This window comes from Aythya fuligula, chromosome 2 (genome assembly GCF_009819795.1).
Source record: "Aythya fuligula isolate bAytFul2 chromosome 2, bAytFul2.pri, whole genome shotgun sequence".
NCBI classification, from domain to species: domain Eukaryota; kingdom Metazoa; phylum Chordata; class Aves; order Anseriformes; family Anatidae; genus Aythya; species Aythya fuligula.
Window position 1 is genome coordinate 80555338 of NC_045560.1, and position 16534 is coordinate 80571871.

Below are 16534 nucleotides of genomic sequence, written 5' to 3' on the forward strand. Positions count from 1 at the left end.
GTTTTTTTTTTTTTTTTTTCTTTTTCTTTTTCTTTTTCTTTTTTCCTGATCAGTATCTTGTCATAAGGGTACAGCTGCAGAGCCCTTATTTCTTCACACAAATAGCCCTTACTCACCTGAGCAGCTCTTGTTTGGGTTACGTGCATGCTCACCAGCATGGGTAAGAATTGTCCAAATAACATCACATTGCCATCACATCCAAGAAACTTAACTTGTCATGTGCCTATGCACATAGTGGCAAACTGCTCAAGTAAGTGCTTTGCATAAAGGCTTTATTAACCTGATAATAAATTTGAGTGAGAAAAATGTTTTCCAGTGCTATGTCTGAAAGAGAAGAATCTGTGGCCCATGACATCCAGTTTTAAAGAAAAAGTGCTCTGCTGAAGCTTATAACTCTTCTCTTGCTTATGAGACATTTACGTTGAACATGAAAGTAGGAGAGGAAAGCAAGTGCCTAGTTCAAAAAGCAATGGAAGTTATGCTGAGCATGCAACTCCTACTTTAATACCACTACTGACTGTCAGGGAATTACTGACAGATTCCTTCTTGATCTGTTTACTTACAGAGGGGGCCATCCAGAAAAGCCAGTCCTGCTCTCATGAAGAAGAAGTTGATAAGCTCAACAAGGAAAATGCCGAGAGGGAAAGTTCTGTTCTGCTTCAAATGGATCCTCCCAGACTTCATCCTGAAGGGATGCAGAAGGAAGAGAATTTGGCTGTTGAAAGCTGTAACAGACACAGGAGGAGCTCTGTTCAGAAATCCTCCACTACAGAAAGGCAGCAAGAAGAAGAAGCTGTTGATGATGCTTGTCAAAGGATAACTGGGCAGGAGATAGAGAGTGAGTCCCCAGCAGATGGGGAGAGGAAGGAGGAACATCAGGTGTCTGTAACTGAAAAACAAGAAGAGAGGAAGAATGAAGGGGAAGGAGTTGTTGATAAGAATGAAAAAGAGGATAAAGAACCACCAGCACTTTCTCCAAATCAAGATGAGGCAGGACAAAGCCAAGATGAAGAGGCAACAGAGGGAAGGTAAGATCTGAAACTTAGGCTATACATTCTTAAGAGATACAAGTTTTACAATTGCTTTACATTGGTGAAAATACAGCCTAATGCAAAAGTGTAAAATGAATTTACCTGTCTGAGATCTAATCTCTAAACTGAAATTATACCCTCAGAATAGACAGACAATCTATGGTACTGGCAGTGTGCTGTGATGATTTGCTTGTGAGAAAGGTTAGGACGATGGGAAATGTGATGCTATTCTTAATCTTTGAGGAGAATTCTCCCACTCTGCCATGTTTATACATTGCAGCATCATGTAACCTGTGAGCAAAGTAAGGTTAGGTTAGGCCACGTACCAACTGGTAATTAAGTTACTACGACATTTAGTAACTTACTTGGTAATATAAAACTGTGAAACTTTGCCCAGGCAATTAAACTGATAAACTTGTTTACTGTAATTCTTTCTGTGCTGCATTTATATTTAGCCCTTCAGGGATAAACCAGTTTAAGCTCTCAGGAACCTATATGAACAGAATGAAATCCCAGTCCTCTCCCATTGCTTTAAAGGTGAGATTGATAGCCAAATGTTAAAACCAGTAGAATTCAAGCGGGCATTTCAGTAATGGACAAGCATTTTGCTGTCACAATTACTTAGAGGTCATTTTATTCCTCTAAGTGACTATTAAACCAGTTTATTTGACCTTATTATTTTATACTGTAACACAAAATAGCCTAATGCAATATGTGTCTGTGCGTTTTTCATGTATATTTCTAAATTTGTTCTGCTTTATGTGTACTGTACTCTAATGCCATGTTTTGTCCTTGCAGGTGTAAAGGCTGCGGAAAAGGTACAGGAAATTATAGTTCAGTCACTGAGCACACTCACCAATTTGAGCGTAGTAGTAGCAGTACGCGTCGGGTGAACATTGAAGGCCTAGTCAAAGATGACAACAGAGCAGGCTAGATGCAGAAAGTGCTGGTGGCATATGTAAAACTAAAAAAAGTTCTTACAGGAAGTAGTCCTAAAGGGAAAACCCAAACATTTGATTCCACTGGTATTGAGAGTGGTGACAAAGACATCTGTAAAAAGGAATGACATCATGATCATAATTATTAGGGGGAAAAGAAGAGCATGGTAACTGCAATGGGAAGCAGTTGTTCATGGGCCACATCCTAAACTGGTGGGAAATACCCCGGTTCTGTTTGCTTGCATCAAATTATACCAAAATTTAGTGCCTGAGGAGTTGGCTCATCTTTTCTTAGAGGCTTCTGTTCTGACAGAAATTAGTAGCAACTGATTTACTTCTCCCACAACTACTCCACTATTATATGACCATCTTCTTTCCCTCTTCTTTTAATAACAGTGAGCTAAAACTTGTAGATATAAAGTGGTGGGAGAAATTACATCATATGTGGTCAAACTGGTTGACCTGTGGAAGTACTAAGAACATGTGTTAACACAGAATCTACAATGTTCTGGACTTAGACTGCAAAACCAACATTCTCCTATTAGTACCATTGCAATCTGAACTGAGAACAATTGCAGTCTATACAATAAAGAAATACAGACTGTTCTGTGGGAGCTTGACTGATGCTGCCGAACAGTCAGATAAATGGTGTTCAAGCAATGAACTCTGGAGCAGAGTGAAGCAGAGATTTCTAACATTAGGCCTTTTGCTTGAGGATTTCAGTGCTTATCCCTGCGTATGAAATGATGGAACATGAGGTGGTGGCCTGATGCACTTGAAGCTCTATGTATGTGTGTGTGCACGCATAGGACACAATGAATTTCTTTGCTTTGGGAGTAGAGGGTGGAGTGGAATAAGGAAACAGTTATTAGATGTCTGTGCTAGGCTCTTAGATTTGGTAGCAGAAGTAAGAGATGGTGTACTAAAACTGTGAACTCTGTTATCTGTCTTAAGCTTTTGTAAATTGTTACTGGTGGCATTAATGATAGTTTCTCTCTATTGGAGCATCTTTCATCTGTAAGAGCAGGACATTCTTTAGTAGGGAGAAATTCCCTTTGGTGTGCAGGAAAATTAAAACCAAGGGTTTGTCACTGACAAAATCTCAAAGGTTAAAACTTTGGCCCATAATCTAGCCTCTTTAAATGAGCACTTCCTTGACCAAAGTCTGCTAACATTTGAGAGGTGAGCTTTCCAAAACCCACATTCTTCTGTCACTTACATGCTGGGGCTCTTGGAGTTTGTGCCATTATGGTCAAATTCTTCCTGTAGGATAAAGGTTTTCTGGGCAAGTTTTGGGTCTCAGTAACATGCAAAGGCTCATACTCAAGGACATGCAATTCAAGCTTTGTAGAATCCCAATTAGATGGCAAACTTCCAGGAGTCCCAGCTTTTCACAATTCCTTGACCATGAACTAACTTCCTGACCATGTAAGTTATTAATACTGTCAAAAAAAAATCTAGGTACACAGCTGGTGTCCTGGAAAAATGGACGTTCACTGTGAATAAGGACAATCCACTGTTACATTAATGACCAAAGTGTTCCTGCCAGCTACATGCTGTCATGGGTTTTTTGTTTGTGTTTTTAATCATTTTCACTGGAGTAATGACCGGTTTAAAATTGCTCAACAAGACCCACACAAAAGGGAGCCAGCATTCCAGACCAGAGAGCTCATGTTGAAACACTGTGGCTCTAGCCCTCCCAACCAGTTGAAGAAGTATTTGTCACCTTGGTCAGCCAAAGGTCGCTCTCGGGAATATCAATCAAATGAAAAACAACATGGGTATGAAATTGAAATGGCAACACCCTGCAAAAAATCCAAAGAGAAATTAGGCATGCAGGGCTGGTCTCCAGCAGGGATTTTGACATCGGGATGGCAGAATGGTCCAGCATGTGAAGGTCTGAACAATAATACTGGAGATCTGCATTTGTGTTAACACTCTGTAGCTGCTACAGAGTGATCTTGGGAAACCATCCCTTCCCTCTGTCCTTTTTCAGCCTTTATCTGCTTTCTTTTATTAAGCACAGAAACTCTTCAGAGCAGTATGTGTCCTACCACATTGGGCCCTGAGCCATAGTGGAAATCCCAGGTGCTACCTGCCAGGATGAAACTCCAACATGTTCACAAGCTCTAGACCCAATCTTTAAAGGCAATGACCATGTTGGGGAAAATGACAAGTTGTGTCAATCAGATTGTCAGTAGAGAAGGGATTTCTGCACTATGAACACCATAAGGTGTTTCCATGAAGGGAAATGACCTCTTCTAGCTGGGCTTGCAGGAGATCTCATTCTCTCTTCCTTCCCCAAGAGAGAGTTACAGTACATACTCATCTATTAACAGTCCCTGGGGAAAAAAAGAATCTGATTAGAGAAAAAGCTAGATTCCTTGCAAAACTTCTAAGCAAATTGCTCAGGCTCTTTGTGGGCACAAAGCTACACAGGCTTAGTCTAGCCTTGCCTCTTGCTATTCTTGCTACTCACAATGCAGAAAATGCTAACTAAATTAGGAGTGCTTGTCTTGATAGGGTAGCTCCCAATTACAACACCCTGTTTTCTGAACCAGAGCTCTGGAGTGAAACACTTTCTAAATAGCAAGAACTATCTATATAACTTACAGTAGGTATATTCAGTTCTTAGCTTATTTGTGGGGAAGAGGGACTAAAATATATGAGACATATATGGGCATTGCTTGTGACCACTTATATGCTGTTTGTTTTTTCTTTTGTAGATGATAGTTCTACTCCACCAGCACCGTTTGATCACCGGATTGTCTCAGCCAAAAGGGTGGGGATCAGCAGTTATTATAACGTCAACAAGAATGAAATCCTGGGAGGGTAAGTCAAGTGAACCCAATCAACACAAAAAGCAAGGCAAAAATTTACAGCCAAACACCCCAGGAGGTGAATGGAAGCAACATACCTCACTAGAGTCAAAGTCGTGAAAATCTAAGCTCTAACAGTACTTTAGAGAGGAATGAAAACAGGAGGCTGATTTTACTGTGTGAGTAAATTTTGGCTGAAGGTTTGGCACCACCAGACTTGGCTTGTATTTGGTGTTGTTCTAGGTCAGCCAGCTGCCCTCAGGCTCTGTGATGGTGCTCCTATGTTGCTGTAGTAGTTCACATTGCAGCCAGCAGAATGTAGAGACATGTAGGTTTCTCCCCATCAGCACAGCCCATCCCTGAAAATACATTCATGTTTTCAGATAGATCCGAAAGCTAATCTGTCAGGCCATGTTGCTTGATGAGAGTTTCTTGATCTCTCATGATGACATAATTTAGGGTAGAGTGATATAATTTCTGATAGCAGCATGGTCTTAGCAGCTGCTAATGAAATCACATCCTTCCCTTGGAGTAGAATGATGACATGGAGAGAGGCAGACTGTACACTTAAGTGAGTTATTATTCTTACAGTATGTATGGCTGTTAGCTTGCCTGGGATACCTCGTAACATATTAAAATCTTGTAGATGTAATGAAGCAAGTATTACTGAATCATACAAATGGAATATCAGCTAAAACAGTGTGATTTTGGTGCACCTAAATGAGTAGTAACGAGTTTAATGTACACAACAAAATAGCAATGATAGAGCAACTGACATGGAGCTCATTAGGGAGAGGATCGTTTCTGTTGTGTATAACCTAGTTTACATTCAGGACCAACATCAGCACCACTGGATGATTTTTTTTTTCCTTCTTTTCCTAGAGGGCGATTTGGTCAAGTACACAAATGTGAAGAAAAAGCAACGGGTCTCAAGCTAGCAGCCAAAATTATAAAAGCCAGAGGTGCTAAAGAGAAGGTTGGTAGAGTCTTTTTTCCCTAATGGATCCCCACATTGCTCTTCAGCTACAGGTCTGGCCTGTTCTGCAAACCTCATAGCCATCTGGGGCTTGCTTTCACAGGAAAGACATGCACAGCATCCTTTCCATGACAGCTGGGCATTCAAGGGTGGGATTTGTCTCAGCCATCTATCTAAGCTGTCTGTGGCCAAGCTAATCACTGAGAATCCCCTTATAGTCAGTGGAGAGATTGGCATCATTACAAAGCATGTAAAATAGTTGGGCTGAATGGAGGTACCAGTCTTTCTCCCCTGACTGCAAAGGGAGGTTTTGAGGACTGTCTTGGACATTTCTTACACATATTGATTTTTGATACCTACAGCTGGTTGAAACAAGTCCTGTTTCACTTCTCTCTTTTCTTTATATATCTTTGAACACACCGGTTGCCCATCGGTGCTCTCCCTCTTTTTTTCCCCTTCCTTTTTCTCTTAATATATAACTGAAGCAGTCCCATGTTCAAGCTATGAGTTCAGTCCAGAGATATCTACCACTGCTGGAGCAATCAAAGGCAAACCCTGGGTATGGGTGCCATGAATGAAAACGTGAAGATAATGTAGATGTTTGGTTCAAACTGATGATGTCCTGGTTCATGTAGCTTTCTTAGAATAAACGCTTCTGAAACAGTACTCATTATTTTTTACAGGATGAAGTGAAGAACGAAATAAGTGTCATGAACCAGCTGAATCATGTGAACCTCATACAGCTGTATGATGCCTTTGAATCCAAAAATGATATTGTCCTAGTAATGGAATAGTAAGTGTGTTCTTTTCTTTCCCTTTCTGTCTTTACTACTTTTGTTGGAATTATCTTTTTCCTCCTTACTTTCTCCTGATATTAGATATAAGACTTCTAACAGGTGAAAAGATATAAAAGATGTCCCCAGGAATAAAAAATAAAAATAAAAATTCAAGAATTCAAGAAAAAGTTGTCCATGGAACCATTTATTCATTTTTTTCAAGTGAAGGTCCACACTACCGGTGCTTTAAAACCACTACCCCATTTAAAGAGCTGCTATATAGATTCGCTTTAATTTCATGTGGTATTTTGTGTCAGCTAAGAAACAGACATCTCAGAATATCTCCAGTTCTGTGAGGCAGATGAAAAAACATCTTACAGTGAAGAGGAACCAACTGTACACATAGCAGATAATCTTTATATTGGGTCCCCAAAAGGATTAACCTGGCTTTTATGCTAGTTTATCAAGCTAATTGGTCTCAAAATTGCTGGCTTAAAGTCAAGATAAAAAGATGTTTCAAGGAAGCCAAAAAGAATGTAATTAAAACAATGAAATACATGGGAAAAGGTTAGAAGTCATATGATCTTGACTCTTCAGTATATTCTCATATACATGTAGTCCTATTAATTTGATCTACATGTTTAGCATAACACCAAAGCTAAAAGTCTGTGTAGATATGAATTGGTAACCTGGAGACATTCTGAAATGTAATAAGACATTAAAAAGTCATTTTCACTGATTTTTGGTTGCTTCACCCTGAGATTTTGGATCGCGTTCCCCTTAAACTCTGAGGGAGAAGGCCAAGTATTTAAATGCAGATTGTCTAGCATATTGTCTTGTTTTTCCATGTGACTTCATTAATTCCACTGGTACAAAATTACATCCCAAGATGGCATATCTCAATGGATGGGAGGCTGGGCTCTCAAGCCTTGAAGAAGCTTAGGACAATGTGCATCAAAACCCAGTACTCATAACGTTGAGATCAGAGTACAATTTCATATTGCAAACCTCCCTGACTGTGAATGATTAAAATAGTCAATTGTATAAATTATGAATTACTGTAACTACATGGGTTTGGATTTGGGCTTGGTCACCGCTTCATTGTCTTTCTCTCATCAGTGTGGAAGGAGGAGAATTATTTGACAGAATTATTGATGAGAACTGCAATTTGACAGAGATGGATACTATTTCATTCATAAAACAGATCTGCGAGGGAATTCAGTACATGCACCAAATGTACATTCTTCATTTGGATCTAAAGGTAGAGAACTGACATGTTTGTTTTGTGCAATGACAGCTGTAGAAATTGTCTTTCTTAAGGGTAGGCTATACAGCTTAGCAAATTCCCATGGCAGAAACAACAAAAGTCCTTATTCTTCTTTCCTTAAACTGGTGGGTATTTACTTTAACCACACTTAAATCATTAGTTAAACCCTTACAGGGGTAAGTAATTTAGATGAGAAATGTGGTCACATGTCATCAAGCCCTATAGCTCTTGAGTTTTCTACGGAATTAATTTACAGAAATCCAGCAACTGGCTACAATATCTTGCTATTTTCAGTTTTGATATTTGGATCTCAAGATATTGTGTGACTATTACTTAATCCAGCTGCACAAGATCTCTGTCTTATGCATCAACCATGGGAATTAACTGCATTTTTACCATGTAGAAGCCCAGACAAGAGTGAGTGGAGGGTTGTTCAAGGGTCATTTGTGGTCTGTGAAAACCCAACATATCTTTCTAAGGTCTATGCTGCACTGTTGTGGTCGCGAAACAGCATCAGTAGATAGCCAGCCTGAGGGAAAATACATTAAAATATATTTGCTAAAATGGAAGCAATAAAAAACAGTCAGTGGCTGATGGAACACATATGGCATCTCTGTGTTGGACTTAACAATAGCTACCAGTACAGCTGAAAGTCCAGAAAAGAGTAGCAGATTCTCCATCAGGAGCTTGCTTAGTTTTGTGAACTATTTAACTGTATACACAAAATTTCCCCTTATTTCTTTCCAAAAATGAATTCACAATTGCATGTTCTTACACTGGTTGATTGCTAATGATTAACTGTCGCCCCTCAGAAAGTATGTTGTAACAGTATTTTTCATTAAGCTGGACATTTAAGCTGCATCTTTCCCTTATACCAGGTTTTTATCAAATAAAAGATATGTTTCTTACCATTATTTAGTGCAGGAATAAAAGGGGATGATGTCGTAAGTTTTATGGCTGGTTATAAAGCCCCCTAATGATCCCTGAGCTTTACAAGAAAGCAAAAAGAAACAAAAAGTGCTCAAGAGGGGTTTCTCATTGGTGGGATTTTTATTACAACCGCTGTTTTTGGCTTGTAATAACTGAGTTAACATAGTACATCTTTAATGTTGTTAGTGTTGATATTATAGTACTGGTTAAGCAAATGAGCAGATGTTTGTTGGGATCTGCTTCAGTTGTTGATCAATGACCAGATTCACTTTTCTCTTTGTTTATAAACATACTGATAACTAGAAAATTTTACAAAATTCTTTGGGGCATGCTAATTATGTTCTTGGAGATGGCACAGTTTTAATATGAGGTCAAACTGCTGACATAAAGACACATATACAGTCCAAGAAATTCTTCCCAGAGACCTCTCTTCTCATGAGTTTCAGGAAGAAGGCTTGAAATTGAAAGAAATTCATTCTGACCGTAATCATCCAGGACCTCAGAAAATATGGACATATGGTGTTTAAAAGTCCTACATGTAAAAAGAATTAGTAATGGTGACAAAGGTTAACTAATGTTTTAAGTGTTGAGGGCTGTTTTATTTCAAAGAGGACTCAAAGAGCAACAAGACAGAGTAGCTATAAAACTGCTGGCAGTGAATACAAGACTCTATTTTAGGTATTTACATTTCAAAGACAATTGGCCAAATTGTATTCTCAGTCCCTTCTATATGAATTTGGACAAATTCTAGGAAGCCAGTGGATTCTTGCCAGAGCATGAAGAACTACACTTGGCCATGTGAAAATCCAGAGGGATTTAACCTGTGAATCCCACCTTTTGCTATAATATCTAATGAAAATGTGAAGTTGATGTGGCTAGCATAACAGACCAGTGTTCAATCAGTTACTGCCACAATATGCATGAACTCAGAAACGTAAAGCTAAAAGATAATTGTAAAAGGTGTTGTTGTGTTTTTTTTTTTTTTTTTTTTTTTTTTTTTTTTTAAATTACAGTGTCAGCTTAATAAGGTGTGTAAAACCACAGTGCCAGCATCCTGAAACGTCCCTTTGGAAGTCTGCATTCTCTACCCCACTTTCCCTAATGACTTCTTTATCTGAACTGCTGCCTTATGTCAAATTGAACTGCCAAGGAGAAGAAGCAGTTACAAGGCACAGAACACCCAACCTCGACTGCTATGTGATAGCAGGGGGGTACCCATGCAGAGAAATCTGACCAAGGAGGAAAGCAAAAGATGCTTTTTTCATGCTGCAGTTTGCTAAAAGCCCAATTTGTCATACTTGTTTCTCATTGAAGTGTTTTCTGGTTTCTCTTGGCAGCCAGAGAATATCCTGTGTGTGAACCGAGCTGCAAATCAAATAAAAATTATCGATTTTGGATTGGCAAGAAGGTATGTGCATGTGCTCTTGCTAGTTGTAAATGAACTAGGAAACAACTTAAAAAGTATCACATCTCTGCAACAACACATTTGACACACAATGGTCTCCTGCTGTTCCTGGGACAAGGATCTTTTTATGTATGGATCTTTTAACTAGGGACATCTTTTAATATGGAATGTTTGAAGTTGAGTAAAAAAGTTTTGTTCTGAAGTCTTTTTTGGGTGAAAGGTTGAAAGATGTCTGATTCTGATCGAGCATGCACATATAAGTATATCGGAACAGCTGAAAAGGACAAAAAAGATGATGACTCTTGTCTGGTCTCCTGCCCCCAGTGTTAGGAGGTTCTTCAAAAGAGAGTATAAGAGGCCATCAAAGGCTGTTACAATATAACCATGCTATATCACTTTCTAGTTTAAGAAGATACCAATACCTCAGTGAATAATTCACTGTCTAAAAATCCCAGGTCTATGATATGGGGAAGGTTCGAAAGGATGATAACAGCCTCCCTGAGGAGTCCTTGAAATCTGAATTTCTTCCTTTATTATGCCATTTGTTTTTGTCCTGAAGTATGATATAAAGCTTGCAAACATTTTTTATTCTTATATATGTTTACATTTATTATTACTTTGTACCTCTGTCTGTCCTTGATTTCCTCCTGAATGTCCTGTATGCTTCCGAAATCCAACTGGACAACTTAAAACATAACTTTAGAGCTGTATTTGATGTCCTTTGTTAATGTTTCCTTTGCCTAGATATAAACCCAGGGAAAAACTTCGAGTTAACTTTGGGACTCCAGAATTTCTTGCTCCTGAAGTTGTGAATTATGAGTTTGTCTCCTTTCCTACAGACATGTGGAGTGTAGGAGTCATTGCTTACATGCTGTAAGTAGGATTCAGTCTCTGCTTTGTATGCTGTTTTTAGGTTGAAGTGTGTCAGTCATCCAAATAGATTGTTATACTAGAAGACTGACAAAATTTGTAGACAGAATAGAAAATGTAGGCCTCTTTCCAAATTCCACATTCAGGAATCTCCCCCCTTTTTCAAGCACCACCAACTTTTCTTCTTTGTTCCATTGAGCATCTCTCTTGAGCAATTAGACATTACACTTCCAGAATAATGTAGACCTCTTGATAAACTGCCAGTAGGTGTGTACAAGAGTGGACAGTGGTCTGGAAAATGAAAGAATGTAATGAAAGAAAATAATGCTTGGTTTGCTGGGGAAAAAGGGTGATTATTTAAAAAATATAAGTAAAAGAGAAAGTGGGAATGGTCTGGAAACTTTCTTAGACAGTAGCATGCTGCAAGGTGAGCCAGGAGTAACAGAATGATCACAGACAGCACATCAAAGATTATGTGCAGAAATGGGCAAAGAAGGATTTAACATATTTCTTTTTACTTTAGCCTCAGTGGATTGTCTCCCTTTTTGGGTGATGATGACAATGAGACCCTCAACAATATTCTGGCCTGCAGCTGGGATTTTGAAGATGAGGAATTTCGAGGTGTTTCTGATCAGGCCAAAGATTTCATCTCGAAGCTTCTCATCAAGGAAAAATGGTATATAATCACTGTGTCTTTTTTATATATATATTTTTTTGTGTTCCATGCCATTATGCCACAATTGTATAACTTATACTGCCCCACTGCAGAATTATCATGACTTATCAAAGTTTTTAATGTCCATGTAAAATACTATAATGCCACTTCATTGATGTTCATTATGACCATAAAGTACTCTGAAGCTACGTGAATGAGTTTTTGCTTTCATGTTATTGGTTTCATGGATTAGCTGCCATCTGGCATGAAGCATCCTGAAACGACAGCATTGCATGATGGCAGAATACAAGAGCTGTAGGAGACAATTGTTGGATGGTAATATTCTGGGAAAAACACTTAATAGCATTCTGGTTTTCCTTTAGCTGGAGAATAAGTGCAACTGCTGCCTTAAAACACCCCTGGTTATCAGACCACAAGCTCCACTGCAGACTTCAGGTCCCTAAATTTAAATATCCTTGTGCATTGTAGATCTGCTATTGCCTTCTCATGTTGCAATATCACTATTTCCTTTGACATTTTTCTCATCTGTTTTTGAGTCCACCTTTCTGATGTATTTCTTGCTACTGTGAGCCATGTGTGTCCCTTTGTTTTTACTTAGCTGTTCTAATTTGCATGCTCACGCTTGCTTATCAGTTCTTGCATGGCTGGGAAGAAATATATCATCATGGGACTGGTGTGTGTTGCTGAGTGGATCCATTTCTTAGCAAAACAGGGTTGTTTAAATAATGTACACAGAATTACCATATGTTGAAATATGGTAATATGAGGAGTTTTTCAGCTGGGGATGATTCTGCTTGCGTCTTTGAAAAGTCTTTCAGGCTGTCCTCAAGTCCTATATGAGTGCTGTTAGATTTCACTCTAGCTCTTCCCAAGGGATACTTTTCCCAGTACAGCTTGGAACATCAGCCAGTGCATATCTTTGTATTTTAGCACCTTCTTGCCCTTTAAGTATAGTCAGCTTAGTGGCAAGAAGAAATAAAGCCATTGTTCACCCAAAAAATTCCTTTTGGCTGAGTTGGAGAATCTGTGTGATTTTAAATCATTTTGATTATTTCTCTTTTAAGTGGTCAGTAAGTATGGAAGATTCAGACTGTTGATGAGCTTGCTGTTGGCTGAATCTAACTGAGTCCATGCTGTGGTTTAGTGGTTCAAGGGGGGATCATTTTGAGCAGGTTCCTATTTATTCTTCTTTTTTTTTTTTTTTTTCAGTTTCAAGTGCAATATTCACTGTTCCTTTACAGGCAAAGCACATCTATGTTAAATAAAATGACCACTGTAGTACCTAGGATTTATATGTCAAGGTGCCTTTTGAACTGCAGCCATCATTAAGAGTTAGTAAACCATCTTATTAATTAATACAACAATTTTATTAAAATAAGATCAAAGTTTGCAAAGATAATAAAACAATAGTAGTTCTGCTGGTGAGGTGGTGTGAGTTTTGGGGAGGATGGACTGAGTAGTATCCTAACAGCTCTAACCTTGAGAGACATTCCTGTTACACAAAGTAAGGATAACTAGAAATAGGATGAAATGGGAAATATTAATAATCAAATAAATTGTTATCACTTTCATTGAAATTCAATTATCTTGATGATGTCCCAGAACAACAATGCCCATAAGATTATTAGATTTATAAATGAGCATACACAGTAAAAATAAGGGAGTTTGTCACCTACTTTAGAGAATTTCATAGGATAGCATTCAACCCTTTTAGTTTTGCTCCAGTGAAGCTCTGATTGCTGCAATCTGGAGAATAGGCTGGCTTTCCAAATGCTGCAAAGACACGAGCTGCTCACCTGGTATGCTGCTTCCTATCACCAATTTTCTTCTGGGAAAATCCTTCCCTCATAGAAACCTTGCAACTCATTTCATCCTTGTGGTGCCTCCCCTGGTGTTTTTCTGTTTGTACCTCTTGCACTTTCTAAACTAGCTTCACCAAGCATGCTGATGTTGCAGTGTTCTGCCATTATATTAACTAGAGGTAAAATGGGACTGATCTTCAATTAATACTCTGATAATGGCAACTATCTTTCTTTTTTGTTTTCCACTAGAAGAAGGCTAAAGGCACCTGTGTGTCCCAAGCACCCCCGGCTCCATAATCCCTCTGAAAGAGCTGCCAAACAGAAGGTTTGTATAGGGTCCCCAGTGTTTCTTCAGACGTAAATACCATAACCCCTGTGTGTAAGGGATCAGTGGGAGGCCGAAAACCTCTCACAGTCCTAACTGCACAGGCCAAAATATATTCACCACCACCATCCTCACTGTTGTTTGGAAAGCATTCAAAATATAAGCTGGCCCTATCACTAATACCAAGTCACAGCAATGTACAAAACCCCTCATATATATGAAGCCATATGTGCTGCAAACCCTGGCCATTTTAGAGGGAATGAATGGTTATGCTCCCCCTGACTCTCATGGGGCAGGATTTCACCCAATAACTTCTCAGTGTTGAAAGCTTTCAGGTTTTCATGCTGTGGTTAGGAGTATGGTTTTAAAGGGGTAGAAATATGAAAAGTAATTACTTTTTAGCAAAAGCCCGGGCCAGACCCTCAGGGCAGTTCCAGTAACTGTACTGAAAGAAAAGTGAGGTGTCCCCGAAAAGAAGCTGCTCCACACTTTAGAGGACCCGATTCTGACAGGGCACTTCTCTGCTCTTTTGGTGTGTAGCAGTCAGAACGATCTTGACAGCATCTCTTTGACCTTTTTTTTTTTTTTTTTTTTTCTGGCTCCCTGTCCTTTCCTTTTCATCAACAAGCTCTTAATTCGTGGTTCTCAGGCTGGCTTGGCTACCTCCCCCAGGGTGGCCAGCAAAGTTGCTCCCATGTTGTGTCTCTGGTCTTTGACCAAAGCATGCTGACTCAGCCACTTCGAAATCCAGCTACCTCAGGCAGTGCGGTATCTCCATAAACCAGCACACCAATTCCCACAGCCCCTTTTTACAAACTACCACAGAAGGTGGGGCCTCTCTTGAAGGACCTTGGGAACCACTCAGAGCTTCTGGGGGCATCTCTGGACATGACTCGGTGGAGGGTCAAGATGCGAACAAGGCTGAGAACACACACACTGTAAAACCACTTCCTTTTAATCATGCGTCATGCGTAACAACAAGGATACCAAAATAAACGTGGTCCACTTCTCACCGCATGCAAGTTTTTAGTGCTGCCATCATCCACCATCCACTCAATAGGGCAGGAGATGTGGTGGGTTTTACTTGCAATGGGTTTTGTCCAGAAACATCTAAAAAAGACAGATTATTGCGAGCGGTTGAAATTTTTGTTCTGTTTTGACTAAACATAGGATTAGCACAGATTTTATAATAGTGTGGTGTAGTCCCACACCAGTTATTTATCTTTAAATGAGTTATTTTAAGTATGTGAAGCAGCCTTTCCATGGTACACTGGGGGTCAGTGAAGGCTAAGGCTCTGTTCTTATCTCCTGCTTGCCCTGTGAAGCCCCATAACTTCCTGATGCGTAGTGTCCCAGCATCACCTTCTGCAGTGGGAATGCACTGGAAATTAATAGCTCTCTGCGATCCTCAGCATTCATCCCTGCTTCACTGGTGCTGGGACAGGTTACATGAAGCTTTGGTCCAAACACTGGTGCACTTCTACATAGTAAATTTCAAAACTGATTTTCCCAGTTGCTTGATCTGTGTTTGCCATTTCAAGCTGCTGTCTGCACAGCAACCAAATGCTGAAAACTCTCCCGCTTTCAACCAGGAAGCACCGTATTACACAAATTTCTATTGCAACCAAGATCATCTTTGAGATAAATTGTCTGTCCAGCAGCAGTCAAAATTATTTTTAAATAAACCTTTTATAATTTTGTAACGTAGTAACTTACCCATGATCTAACCTGCAGGAAAACCTGCTTTTGGCTTTTGCAGTATTTCCTCTGAGAGTGTTTTTCTATTTGGCGTTTATTTGAGTTTACTTAATGAGTGGATCTAAAGTCATAGCACTGCTTTGTTTTTAAAGAATCTCTTTAGCTATTTTTATCAGGCAAGTAGTGTGGTTGCCACATTTAACCCAAAATAATACACTCAAGTGCCAGCTGATTTAGGCCTGGCATCATAAATGCTTGCAGTGGTAACACAAATAAATGGAGAGGTTCGCACCCTCCCTTTCTATGCTGGGATCTGTATGACAAGAGTGGCAAAAAAAAGCAGAGTAGCTACATTTCAAGGGAGACCTCCAGGGCCTTTTCTGCCCTTAACAAAGAGGCCTTGTCTTTTTAAGGTGTCTTTTAATAAGGTGGCTGCAAGAACCCTTTGTGAGCAAGAAGCTTCAGCACTGCTTTCTTTTCCTTATGCACAAAGAAACCGCCATGTGGTTGTCCTAGAACGCTTAACCAAATAAAAAAGCACACTGCTGAATTAACTGGATTCCTGTTTTGTTTGTTTTGCAGAAAAGCTGCTGTGTGGTTACTGCTGCTAAGAGATTTGAAAATATCAGCAGTCTTGGTGCTTTACCCCCCTGCCATGACCGAGTCTTTTACTAAATGGACCAACAGCATTTTAGCTGCAGGATAAATCCCAGCATTGCTGAGCTGCTGCTTCTCTATTCAGCTCTCAAAAGAAGGAAAGTATTTCTCCAGTTTGAGGAAGGTGTCTCTTCTGGAGCACCACGTTCTCCATGTCTGGGAGTGCTACATTTGCTTGGTTTCACAAAAATCTTTTCTCTATCTTGCCTTCATGAGGGTCATTTATTTTTCAAAGCTTGTTAGGATTCAAATTATCAGGTTAAATTGACTGTTTCTTCTCAGACAGAAGGCAAATTGGCACTGTGTTATATGTGTAGCCAAAAATGATTTGACACTGCAATCAAATAATAGGAAAAACAAACAA

At 39.4% G+C, this 16534-nt stretch overlaps 1 protein-coding gene across 1 annotated transcript; it reads left to right on the forward strand.

Moving 5' to 3' along the window:
• Positions 1-156: 156 nt before the first annotated feature.
• On the forward strand, positions 157-13787 carry MYLK4 (myosin light chain kinase family member 4). The gene is made up of 12 exons (XM_032181095.1): positions 157-250; positions 566-1028; positions 1830-1849; positions 4696-4801; positions 5671-5764; positions 6448-6557; positions 7660-7801; positions 10075-10145; positions 10887-11015; positions 11536-11688; positions 12051-12123; positions 13740-13787. Exons 1-12 carry the CDS (start codon positions 157-159, stop codon positions 13785-13787), a joined length of 1503 nt encoding a protein of 500 aa, XP_032036986.1.
• The last annotated feature ends 2747 nt before the right edge of the window (positions 13788-16534 follow it).